Here is a 13,794-nt window from a genome sequence, read left to right on the forward strand (position 1 = left end):
CATGCATTGAAAAACCACCTCAGAAGTTTACAATTCAGGCATAAATCTGAATAGATACAGCACATTGACTAGCTTAAAATCAAAGCATTATATTTTAAAATCCAGTCTGTTAACAGATGCAATATATCAAGTGGAAAATGCAGCCTGCAGCATTTCTGATAGTTAATTTTTTTGCACTGAGTCCTTTTTAAAAAAAGTTGTTGCCTTGATGTAAACCAACTATTTTAGTTAGCCCAATGGATTTATCTTGCAAATCAATAAAAATATAAACACAAAAAAATCCAGCCTCTATCATAGCATTTCTGCAGTGCATCAAGTTAATGCCAGCAAAGACCTTAGTTCACTGCACCGAATCAGTCACTTCAAACAGATCTGGACTCAAACAATTTAACAGAGAGGTTTATTCACTTCATATGTAAGATCTACAAATGACATAGCAATAATAAAGGCCTCAACATACTGTGCATAAAACAACCCTGAAGTTAATAGGCATCAGCACTATCATGTTAAGCATTATAGTAGTGTTTTGCTTCCCTTGTCACTATGCTGTCTGACCTTGCCACCTGCTCTGTAGCACAGCTTCTCTTCTATTCTTTCTCTCCCTGCATTTCCTGCTTCAAAATGGGGTAGACCTTTAATCTGTGAAGCCACGGACCCAGAATCAAGCTGCTATGCCACTCCTTCTCCCAGCTTGCATTGTCACTTCTCTCCCAGAAAACTGTCAGAGCAGGGCAGTGCTAGTGTACATGTACATACAGGACCCATAAGCATCTCCAGGTCTTGAGAATGACATAATACATTGAGCACAGTATTTAATCTCTGCAAAGTGAAAAGGAGGATGTGCCCACAGATTCTTTTTCTACAGCCTCAGCTATTGAGTGACAATCCCAAAGAAATGATAAATTCACCAGGGAAAGGAAATACACCTGAAGAAAATACACCTTTTCCAACTAGCTCCTAGTCCAACAGCACTGCTATGCCATTTGAATTTTTTATAATACTGATACAAAAGAAATGATCACCCATCCATTAGTTACAGAGTTCTCTTTAGGATACAAATAAACTGTTAAAATTAGCTACTCTTTTTTTGCCAGGATGAAGTCATCTGGGCTACAGCACACGTGGACTTTGAAAACTGCACAAAATTACAGCTTGAGAAACCATGATTACAAGGCTCATGCAGCATTAAAATACTTCACATAACTGATTCTTCATTCTTGACATTTTCACAGCAGTTAAAAAGTACCTCTGGTACCCTAGCATGAACAATTCTTTCATTCACTATGAATGAGAAACAAGTTGACTGATGTTAGTTACCTCACATTTTTGGTTTTAAAAGGTTAAATTTTTTCCACTCAGTTTATCTTCCAATCAATGGCAAGCGATTAACAGAAGTGAACTAGAGAGTTTACCATGTTTTACAACTGCTGCTGGCCATTTATTCTTCATGTATTTGACCAATTGGCATTTATGACAAGCATATTACAGACAGACTCTTCTTGCCTTAGCACACTAGACTGACGCTATATACACAATGCATAAACGCAAACTAAAAGACCATATGACACAACAGGCATCGTGGCATAATAATCTAGGTAAATTCTAATGAGTTAGGTCATATTTCAACTCCTGGGCTCCCCACTCATCCTGCCAGCACATTTCCACATATCAGACCAAATAAACTGTTCTCCAAATTAATCTGAGAAAACAACGACAAGCAAAAATAGAAGTAAATTAAAACAAAACATAAAATAGTACAACACCAGGCCATGATTTTTCACTGTAATCAGACTGAAAAATTCTTCTGGAACTGAAGGAGTAAAAAGACGACTGAGTAGGCAGGTAATTCTGCAAGTAAAGATCACATAACATTAAGGTTGCTCCAAATAAAGCTTGGAATGGTGTCGTATGCAATGAGCACCTGAAAAATAATGAGGAATTAATTTGAAAATGCTTTGTGTTCTTCCAGTCATCATTCACATACATAGAGAGAGCTCAATAAGTATCCCCATAACCAGGAGAGATAAACAGCATTAAAATTTTGTGATAGAACCTAGATGCACACGATTTCCATTGGTGGCCTTCAGTTAGCAGCAAACCAAAGAGACATTGTTTCCTGGTACAAATATCAAGACAAAAAAGTAACTTTGACATTAAGCAAAACAAAGCTATGTGATTTTTACTGACATGCTTTTGTAGTGCAACTAAACTCAAAGAGAAATTAAGCACAGAGAAAGATGTTTTCAAATTATCTACAGCATAACCAGAAAGTTAGCTCAAAACCCAGTCAAACAGATGTGTTAACTGACAGAGATCTGCAGATAAAAACAATGATTTTATGAGTTTACAATTTGCTTAGCCAAAAAATATATGGGGTACATCAGTAAAGACTGCAAGTTCAATGCATATGCACACAGAAAGGGACAACTGTGCACCACCAAATGTCCACCACCAACAACTCTACATGGAGCAGCAGATGGGGCACAGCGCTGTGCCAGTCCTCCCTGCAGCAGGGCAGCCACCTGCTCTCTGGCTACCTGAGCAAAATACTCCTGGAGTTCTCATCTCCTGCCCTTTGTCCCACCTGCATGTTAGCTGTCCATGCTTATGCTGGTCTAAATCTTGTATTTCAGAACAAGGCCTGTATGACAAAACAGCAGGCTCTCCTGCCAGCAGTACTCAGTCCTGCCTCCTCGCTGCCCACCCCTCCTGCCTGTATGCCTCCTCCTTCTCCCTCTAATGTAATGTGTACTGCAGCCAAGGCTTGCTGGTGGTCCACCCTCCACCTCCCATGAGAGACAGCTTTCTGCCAGGCACTCAAGTGCAGGCAGAGCCTCTGCCAATGTTCAACAGCTTAGTGGAGCTCACTGCGCTGCGGGGAGGACCCGTGTGGCACCGGGTGGCAGGGAGGACTAGGGGCATGGTGCCACACAGCAGGGAGAAACAGGGAGAAGCAGTGCAATGGCACAGCAGGGAGTGCTGGCACAATGCCACAAGTTAGCTACTGATGCACATAGTGTTGTTATGGCAGAGTCGGTGGTATAGAAGCATCTGGCGGAGAGCTGGCGGCAGAGAGTGGGCATAGACCCTACGCACAATCTACTTCTGCCAGAACATTCTTTAATATCTTCTCATCACGCTTGTCCATAATACAAAGATGAATCTCAATTAGGCTTGGACACTAGAGCACAGCAGCTCAATATAGGTATCAGCAGATTATTACATGGGTACTACTGGTTAGTTTGTCTATTGTTGTTCATGTACTTATTGATGAAGGTTATTATTTTAATAAAATTAAGAGCACATCTTGGATATCCTCCATGGCAGAAAAGCCAAGATAAGCTGGACTGATGGAATTAAAAAGCCATTTATTACTTCATGAACTTTTGGCTTGAAATAATATTAAGGATGCATATCATTATATCCACAGCTTTCTGATTACAAAGAAACACTCTGCACTAGCAAAGAGAGCACCATAGGACCAAGTAAGAAGTAAGCAGGACTGAAGCAGCAACACGCATTTATATCCTCTAGCATTTGGAAGCTATACCCATGCAAGGATGTAGCAACAGTTCAACTTCATCTTGCAACAAGATTAATTTACATTAATTAAGATGCAAGCCTTTGCTTACAGTAAGGCAAGGTACCATCACCAGCTTTCAAGGTCCTTCACACAAAGGACTCAGTAGCAAAATTTTTACAGATTTCAGTGGTGCAGACTCAGGTCCTAAATTAATTTGGCCTTGTTTAATTATCCACGATAACAGTAAAAAACGTTAACCGCAGGTGATTAACAGTTATTTTGTTAAAGAAAGGGTTTGAAGTCAGGACCACACTGACAACTGGACACGTAATTTCAAGGGCAGAGACCGCATAGTTTGTATTGTGTAGCAGAAGCCAGACGTGAGACTGAAAATTGTAAGACTAAAACCTACATCCACAAATCTTTACTTTTATGCAATTACTTTGTGTGCAAAGATGTCATAACTAACTGTCCAGGTGGCTAGTCCTGCATAAAAGGTATCCTCAACACTCTCTCTGAAGTAGTGATATAAGACCAGATTCTGTATCCTTCTATGTACCAAAATCTAAAGGAAATTTTTTGAATGTACAAGGCACAAATACTATAAAAATTTAAGTGCCAGAAAGCTTGGACAGCAATAAATGTTCTGTAGAAATTCAGCAGTTACATGTAAGAAATGTCTGTTCATTCAGAACCAAAAAGCCAACACATTTATTTATTGTCAGGAGTGAATACTTACTTCCTTCTGCACAAAAAAATAAAGCTTTTCTATAGAAATGTAGAAAAGAGCACCTGCCTCTTGGCAAGAAACAGCATCAATATGATTACTAAGTATCCTCCACAAGGTTGGTATATGAGGCGGCGAGCCAGATGGCAGCCACAGGAAGAGCAACCTCTGCCATGCCAGCTGAGATAACAGATAAAACCTGACAGCAGTGTTCCTCTTAGGTGGCTGAAACAGAATGTACAGAACCTGTTAGCAATCTATTTAGTTGAGATCAATATTTGAATAGCAATTCAAGGGTAGCAAATGGCTGAAAAGCCATTGCATACTCTTTAGTAATTTCCACTAAATGGTTCAGCAGCAGACAGAGCATGTCTTGAATTTAGTGCTATGAGTCTACATAACATTGCTATAGAAAAGCAAATCCTGGAAACAGGGTTGACTGGACAGACTAGCCAAAGACTCCATTTCCTCTCACTGATTTTTTTGGCACATCTCCTCCACATGCTTTTTATGTATCCTTAAAAATCTACCCTTGTGTCTACTTTTAAGGTAACATATCTAGCATGCAGTGCTAGATTTTCCTTAAGCCGTATCAGTCTCATCATTCCAGAAAGTTCCTAATGTAAGGATTATTGTACTAAATGCAACTCATGGAAAAGTTTAAAAACCCCTATTCTACCTTGTCTGAAACAATTGTGGGGTATCAGACCTTTTACAGTGCACAAAACTGGCAAAGGAACAAACAAAATTATTTGGATTATCACAATACTTTTCAAACGTACCCATCTCTGGATGTGCAGTGACAGGATTTTCTCATTGACTGTCTTTTGCACAGAAACACGTTCGGTTGCAGTAATGACTTGCCAGCCAGAAGGTAAAGAAAGCAAAATTTTAAGACTAATTCAGCAAAATGTTTCATCATAGGCATGTATTCATCCCTACTCAGCAAAGTTTTAAAGCATATGATTAACTTGGAAGACACCTTTAAATTTTTTATTAACTTCAGTGAGACTCTGGATAAGTGACAGAAGCACACTCTTAAATACTCTGCAGATTTGGGTCCTATGAAAGAACAAGCTAAAGGAAACAAAACCACAAATGCTCCACTTCAGAATTCTACTCTTAGTGCATAAAAATGCACACGTTCCACAGACGCAAAGGTTATCCATCAACAGCAAAAATCACATGAGAGATCAAGACCCTGTCAGCTCAAATACTCACTGGAAGAGTATATGCTAGCTTTATATGTAAGCCATGTTCTTTGATAGCCATTCGGGACCTGCACATGGCCACAAACGTATAACTCACTGGTGTTGAGAAATATTTTTAAAAAATAATAAAAAAGAAAGAATGCATATGCTACCCTGCCATTTCAGATGCATACTTTTCATTAAGAAAATAAGTGCTTTTCAAATATACTAATATGTAGATTAAAATGATGGTTTTACAGAATTATTCTAGCACATCTTTAGTACCATCACATTCAAGAGCAAGACACTTGAAGTTTTCAAAGTACAATGGCTAAAAGCCAGCCCTGACATAAAAGGTTGTAATTTTCAATGAAAGCACTACAAATCCTGCCAGAGCAGAGTTTGGCCCACTAAAAACTAGCCTGTGATAACATCCACATACCTGTGTTCACAGCAGTTGTGAACTTTTCTGTTAATATTTATTCTTTCAAGCTTTATTAATGATTGAAAGAAAGATAACAAAAAAAACAAACAACAAAAGAAAAATCAATTGAACATTAAAAAAAAATGTCATCAGCTATTTTAGCTCCAATAGGTAGTGTTTTATTCTATGGTACAGACTCTCTATCTAGTGGGGTCTTTTTTTGTTTAGGGTTTTTGGTTTTGTGTTGGGGTTTACTTTGTGTGTTTTATTTTTTGTTTTGTTTTCAAGAAGAGTAACCAAGATTGATAGCTAAAGAAAAAGGGAATTACAGTTATCCCCTGAACAGACTGCAAGGATATAGGCAGGGCTACAGGAAAACTGTAAGCACAATAATAATTAAAATATAATACACAATTAAAATTACATATAATACATATGTATGCTTTTTGCCATTTTCATTGGGCTTTGAAATTTTCAGGTGTCATAAAAGCATGGACAGAGAAAATAACTTTAGAAGAAAAAATTATCATTTTGATCTACACCACCATGCACTGTGTAATACCACATCTGAATCACTAAACAAAAGTATTGTCACAGGGAAAAAGATGGCTAACATGCCTCAAATACTACAGCGTCTCTGTCTGGACTTGATGCCAAGAGAACAAAAAAACCAACAACCCATATACAACAATAAAAAAAATCTTCAAAACCAGAAATGCACAAAGAGGTAGCTTTCAAACAGAAGACAAATTAAGGATCTATTAAACAAGCATTATAAATAGCATTGATATTGACATATTATCTTTTCCAAGCAACTGGTGGTAGATGTCACCCTAAGGTGTACTTGTAATTACTATGCTCCTAAATAGACAAAAGCTTGCACATGCCAGCCAGTATGTCTTCAAAGCTACTTGTTAGTCATATCTGCAGTTAAAGCTTATCTCTACTGGGTCATGATGTGCTATCCTCAAGGCTTTTAATTTATTTATTTATTTTAAAGAGCTGTAAAGTAGGTAAACTTGACAATCTCTGCAATATTTTCCAACAAAAGTGCAGGATCACATCTATTCTGGGTTGTTTCTTGTGTTTTTTTTTCTAATGGTCCAGCTCTAAGTTACCCACGTGCTTCACCTGAACGCCCCCACCCTTGTCTTAAAGGCTAAACCAGAACAAAGGTTCTACTTGTGTTCCCCATGACAAAACTAGAATAAATTATGTCTTGCTCCTGTCGTTCCAGCAAGCTGGTTAATTGCATTTGTTTAATATATCTCCAAACAGCCTGGTACATTAATTACATTCTGTAACACCAAGCTCCTCTGATTCACTGTGTCACTTCCACTGAGCACTTTAATTGTATTCCTTCTAGCTACATACAATTTTAAACACTTACTAATAATTACATTTCTACAGACTGATGTTTTCAGTTTGTATACAAAGACATCTCCAATACTGGTGGTCTTAAAGTTAAGGAACAAAATATATTACAGCAAGAAAAATAAAGCAAACAGAAAACAAAATCCCCACAAAACTATTACCATGCTGATAGACACAAATGTTCCATTAAATCCTTTCACAGTTAAAACTTTCTACTGTTTAGCATGTACATACATTACACAGAAACGTTACTATCAGTAGACCAAACTGAACATTAAACTGCATAGCATATTATACAATCATTGTAAAACTGTACTTCAATGTGTCTGTCTTCTCATCTGTTTTAACTCCTTTCTTGCTAGGGGGTGGAAGAAGATGACAGAAGAGGGAGAAATACCCAAAGCAGCTTGTGACTGCAAAACAATAAACCTAAAGCCCTTGCTTCAGGACTGATACTGTACATGCTGGCAGCCAGTAGCTTCCTGGAACAAAGTTTTCTATAACAGGCAAAGGCAGCCAGGCTCTCAAACACTAAATTCATCTTAAATCTGAAAGATGGTTTAGAGACACACTCAGTATCATGAGGACTACCGAGCACTGGTGGCAGGACACACTCATGTAGAACGGTAAGCTGCTACAGATGCTCGCTTCCTAGTTGTGTGCTTGATCTACTGTTAGGCATACAATGTCTATGCACAGCGCCAACCCCTACTTGGAAAGACAATTTACCCTTGCAGTGAAGTTTCCGCCCTACTAAAGTGTACTTCTCCAAAATGCTAATTTATAGTTCCCCATCCATTAGTTCGACCGCAAGAAGTGTCGTAAAGCAGACCCAACGGGAGGAGCGCGGGGTGGGGATCCACCCTTTCCCCCAAACATGACTAAGCTTCATGACAACATTCCCTTCGGAAAGCCCATAATAAGGGGGCGGGGGAAGACGACAGGAAGACCCTCCCGCCCCACCCTCCAGCCGAACCCCACGGTGGCGGGCCAGCCGCGCCGCACCTGCCCGGCCCCGCGAGGGGTGGGCGGAGGTGAAGCGGCGTTGTGGGGGTGGGAGATGCTGTGCTGCCCCCGCCAGCCGCTCTCCAGCGCCTGCTCCAGCTGCCGCCAGCGCCGAAGGAGGCGTTTAGGGACTCTGGAAATTGGCCAATTCGCCTCACCTGGAGCCGAGGCAGAGCTAACCTAGTTATTTCATCAGCTGGTTCTCCCGGTGGAAAGTTTAACAATAGAAGGAGGCAAAGCAACACCAGATACAACAGCTATCTGCCTTTCCTTTCTCCATCCCGCTTCTAAGGCGCCCCCCACCACCTCCACTCCCTCAAGAAAAAAAAAAAAAAAAAAAAGCACTGTAGTTTTTACTCTTTCCTCGCTACCTCAAGCTGACATTCTTCCATTCATAAGCTGCTTTTCCATTAAGTTAGCAGACGGGAAGGAGTGCTTATTGGAAACATATTCTCCCTCTTCTCCCCCCCGCCCCCAATACCATTTTTGTACCAGAAACAAACTTATGGTTGTGTAATGGTAAAGCTTATAATGCCCTCCATGTGCTCTGTCCCAAATCAAATTCAGATGAAAGGGAATTCTGCACAGAAATGGCATGTCTAAATTAAGCGAACTTACCATAGACTTGAAAAAATGAAAATCCAAAGAGCAGGAGTGGCGTCAGCAGACCCATTTTGACATATTAAAAGCAATCCCGATCGCTCGATCGCTTGCGAGACCAATTCCACAGAGATTTAAAAAAAAAAAAAAAAAGTATCCAAAGCCAGTTAGAGGTGGGTCCAAAAAGTTTTCAGTTTCCTAGCAGCTGCTTAAAATGGGAAGGGAAATCTTGAAATCAAAAGCTGCAGATGGGAAGGTCCTGAATGTGACACTTTTAGATCCATACAGATTAGAGCAGCGAGCGAGCTCCGAAGGCTTCTGCTTTGCACACACGCTCCTTCCTAAATTCCCACCAATCCAGCCCAAGAAGAGGAACTATTCAAGCGTGTCTAAGACTCTCTTTAGGATCCATGGCAATCCAAAAGCCAAGCTTTTTCTTCGGAAGACAAGGAGAGACTCTGAGAAAGGACCTGATTCCTAGAAAGTGCTCCACAAACTTCCCGGCACTTTGCAGGAAAATCATTGGCTTGGTTTGGCTATTTTGCTTTCCTCTCGCCCTCCCCCTACCCCTTTCTCTCTCTTTCTCTCCCAAATCAGTTCAAGCTGCAGAGTTTCTCACTTAACTTCCATAATAGGAACGCCCAGGCAATGTGCTACAGGAGGGGAAAGGCTTTCTCAGCATCCCCTCAAAATAAAGCCCTGTTCCCTACTCCTCCCTCCTCACTGAAAACCAGAGCGGAAACTGCGTGAGGGCAGTAACTCCAGCGCGGTGCCGCTGCGGGCGGGACCGGCGGCGGGCTGCTGCGGTGCAGTTGGGGCGGCGGCGACGGGGGTGGGTGCGGGCAGGGGGTGCGGGGGCCTCCCGCCGCCGCAGATCTCCCGGGCGGCCGCAGCAGCCCGGCGTCCGCCGCTCCGCTCCACTCCCCTCTGCTTGTGCTCTCCTCCTCTCCCTTCCCGCCGCCTCCGCCTCCTGCCGCCGCGGACACACCGGCTGGCAAGGAGAGGGAGGAGAATGAGCACGGTTCTCGAGGCTGCCTGGGGAAGGGAGGCTGCGGGGTGTGGACTAAACCACTGTGCTCCACACCCACGCGTCCCTCTTCTCCCGGGGTAGGGAGATGGGGACGGCGATATAAGAAGACAGCAGCCCCAGGACTGGAAAGCAGGCTTGCTGCGGGCGATGCACCCCCCCGCCTCTCCTCTACAGTTGGGTATAGGTAGAATTTACATGATTGCTTCTCACCGCTTCCCGTTTAATGGGCAGCTAATTTTTCGGTAAGTGATTTCATGGAACTGTTCTCTAATTATTCATTCCCTCTCTTACACAGACACTTGGGAGTGAGACCCTTGAAAGGCTCTTCCCCAGAGATTCATTTCTCTGCTGATCTGCTCTGTAGAAAAGGAAAGATGGCAAATAAAGAAAATAACAATTAAAATAAAATTGAACACGCGTGACCTACAGAGTCTGTAGGACTGGCGGGCTTCCTTTGCCTGAAACCAGGAATGAGCAATCTCCGCCTCGCATCTCCCGTGACCTTCCCTGCCCTCCCCACGGCCCCTAAGCTGCCGTCAGCGGGAAAGTTTGGCAGAACCGACCGCGATCCCCGGAGGCTGCCGGGGGGGGGGCGGTGAGGAAGGGAGACCAGACAAGGGGCCGAATCACCCCCGAGGAGCAAGGGAAAACATCCCCTCTCCCCTACGCGCGCGGCAGAGGCTGCCTACACGGCAGAATAAACCCCAAGCCACCACAGAAAATAAAAAAGAGCCAGGAGCCCGAAGTAGGGAGCAACGTGACCGAAACCGGGATTTAAAAATGACCGGTGTCAGAACAGGGCACGGGGTGACCGAGGCAGCGCGACACCACAGCGGCCGCCGAGAGCCCAGCGGCGGGCTGGGGGGGGACGGTTAGCCCAGCCGTTGGTGCAGCCGCGCGCCTGCCACGGGGCAGCGGGAGCGCCGCACGGTGAAGCGCGAGCGCCCCCTACTGGCAGGCCGCGAGCAGCGCCCTCGTGCCCGGTGCTGCCTTTTGTTGCGGCGGAGCCCGCCGCGCGCCGCTGGGAGGGAGTGGGAGGGGGGGGGGGGGGTGGCCCTCCCCCCGGCGCGCGGGAGCGGCTGAGGGCGGCGGGGGGCGGGGGCGGCCCTGTGGGGAGGGCGGGCGCCGGGGGGCTGGGGGATGGAAGCCCTGGAGCCACTGCAGAGCAGGGAGCTGTTTGGGTTGAGTTTTCTCCAGAGGGTTCCGTCTGTTCTCCACCGGGGAACCCGAAGCAAGTAGCAGTGTTGCACATGACTTCTTCAAAGAAACCTGCTCTCCTGCCTTGGTAGCATGTGTGGCTGTCTGACATTTGGAGTTCTTAGAGTTCTAGGATATTGAGGTTGAGAGTTGCTTTAACACGAGGATAGATAAAACTTAACTAGTGAGTAAAAAGCGTGGGAGTTGCGTTGCTGCGCTAGGATGAGCAGGGCTATTTAAGCAGAGACAAGTTAGCTTCCTACGTGTCAAACAACTAATCCAAAATATCTTTGTCTCGCCAAGCCTTACTTTTTTATTTTGCATATAATACAGATGTATTTTTTTAATATGTTCTTCATCTAAAGGATCTGAACCATGTTTCTGCAACTGTGCCCTGCCCACACATACTCAAATAAAGCGTCTGCAAGTTATTTCTTACTTGATTCTTGTGTGTAATTAGTGACAAATACTTTACCATCACCAAATATGACTGTGTGAGGTCCTCGTAGTTTTATTGATGTCTGAGAAGATTATTGCTATTCCATACAAAGCCAGATGACAATTCCAATGCCTCTTTATGCAAATCATGGAATGATGTCCTCCTATACTCACAATATGCCCTGCAGATAAATATATCATAACACATCGAAAGACCACCTTGTGAAGAAGGCTCTAATTAAGGCTAATTAGGGTAAGGTGATAGAAATAGTATTCTTTGTCAGTGTGCTCGTGAATTGGCAAAACCAGAAAACCATAAATCACCTATCTGATGGCAGTATGTGTAACAAGACATGAAATATTAAATAATATTTCCTTTTTTAGTAGACATTTCAAGGACACAGAGTTAGTAAAAATTCTGGCTTGTTTATTACAAAGTTTTAAACTGGAAATAGCTATACACTGTACAGTTCTTTTTCTGCTTCTCAAATAATTTTAGAGATAAATTTAAAAATAGCTGATACAGACCAGAACACACTGTAAATATATACAGTCTTCAAAACCCTTAGGTACAAAGGTATCTGTAAAAGAGTATAATGACTCATATAAACATTCTCAGTAAAATCAATGGGTTATTCATTATAGTTGCTACTGTTTTCTTCATTTACTTCCACAGCATGCTGCTTTTCAACTAATAAACTGTAGTTTGGCAAAACTTTTAAAAGTTTCAGCCAAATTTAACTAAGCATTTTCAAGCGCAAATTTTGCCCATATGTATTTCAGTGATTTTTCTTTTTATTATTTTCAATAAGAGAGTTAACAGTCTTCCAAAATGGCTAGCAGAATCAGAGCATTGAGAAACTGGCTTTTGTATTGGTGCTGCTTTCCCAAGATCAGAAAATTCAGTTAAGTTTGGCTAGTATACAAAGAAAAAAAAAAAGGTAAAAAAAAAAAAAAAAAAAAAAAAAAAAAGAGAAAAGTAAAAGGTCATCTAGAAATCTGCTGGAACACTACAACAGAGGTTCACATGTGTTAAGGCTTACAAGTACAGGACATGTCACAGATCAGTACCCATGGCCTATGCAGAGTTTGCTTGGAAAAGTGTTTGCTTCCATTACAAGATGCAGTCCAGATACTAGAATAAAAGACTGTATGCTGGTCTCTCCAGTCTTTCATGAACCTCCTATGAACGTGGCCAACAAGACAGATGTTCTTTGTTTGAATAGCAAAGTGTATACAGAGGAACTGAATGTACCAGCTATTTGTTTGGCTATGAGCAATATGCCACCTGATGAAATACTTGTGTAAGAAAGATGAGGAAAAGCCAGATCAGTATTGGTGCACATTAAGCTTCAGTTCAAAGAATATTCTTAAGGTGGGACTTGACAACAGGGAAATGGCACAGTGAGATTGACCTGATTCATACGAAGGTCAATAATTAAATGAGGCAGGAATAATGTGGTAAAGCAGCAGCAAGATGAGACGTGTCAGTGGTACAAGTAAAGGTTTAATTGTCTCCTCATTCTGGTATTTCACATCTTTGATTCCTAGACTTACATATCTGCATTAAAGTATGTATTTAGTATATGAAAGATCAGATCCAGTGTTTAAAGTATGAGTGTTCTATGACTAGTCCTCTTTTTCGGTGAGTTCTACCACCCACAACATATTTCTTCTAAACCAACATTGCAATTTCTGGTGTTACAAATGTATAAAAAATACTCTATTTCCCGGTTGCCATTAAAAATCCTCTTGTTATCTTCTTAAAGAGGAGAGGTTGAGTTGAAGTGGATCATACAGAATTTATTCTGGATACCAGAGCTACTCATCCAGGGAACTGCTGAATGCGAGTTCAGAGTGTTCTTCTGGAAATACCAATCAAGCAACACTAAGAACCCTATTTTGAAATGTCCTTATGTTGCTAGACTGTGTTAGTATGTCTGCACTATTTTTAATTACTAGTACAGCTACAGTGCTTACCGCAGTTGCAAGAATGATCTATATTCTTGGTAAGATAAATATTTGGTAAATCAAGTTATTGCAGGTTTTTTTTATATATATCATATGCTCAATTTAGGTTTTGCATCCACAGCTCATTAAATGTGCAAGAAACTGATAACAGAAAGATGGTACAGTTATTTTGAATTTTTTAAAACAGTCTCACCTAAAATAAATTCTACTTGATTCTTATATTTTAACTGAGATTCATACTAGGCACGAAGCAAAAATATTTATATTATAGCTATAATGTTACAATGTAAAGATTTTGTAAATCCTGCTTCCCAT

General features: G+C 41.8%; 1 protein-coding gene and 1 long non-coding RNA gene across 13 annotated transcripts in view; one reads left to right on the top strand and one right to left on the bottom strand.

Moving 5' to 3' along the window:
• Positions 1 to 9,543, bottom strand: part of ROBO2 (roundabout guidance receptor 2) — a 470,138-nt gene extending 460,595 nt beyond the window's left edge. For all 12 annotated transcript variants that reach the window (XM_051629335.1, XM_051629326.1, XM_051629284.1 and 9 more), the window contains exon 1: positions 8,862 to 9,543. In XM_051629335.1, the coding sequence (XP_051485295.1) occupies positions 8,862 to 8,916 (55 nt within the window). In that variant the 5' untranslated portion in view covers positions 8,917 to 9,543. The remainder of the gene's footprint in view (positions 1 to 8,861) is intronic.
• A 311-nt stretch (positions 9,544 to 9,854) lies between these two features.
• The window catches only part of LOC127389126 (uncharacterized), a 51,235-nt gene continuing 47,295 nt past the window's right edge, over positions 9,855 to 13,794 (top strand). The window contains exon 1 of the long non-coding RNA XR_007890560.1: positions 9,855 to 10,115. This is a non-coding gene — a long non-coding RNA (uncharacterized LOC127389126). The remainder of the gene's footprint in view (positions 10,116 to 13,794) is intronic.

This window comes from Apus apus, chromosome 1, assembly GCF_020740795.1.
Source record: "Apus apus isolate bApuApu2 chromosome 1, bApuApu2.pri.cur, whole genome shotgun sequence".
NCBI lineage: Eukaryota > Metazoa > Chordata > Aves > Apodiformes > Apodidae > Apus > Apus apus.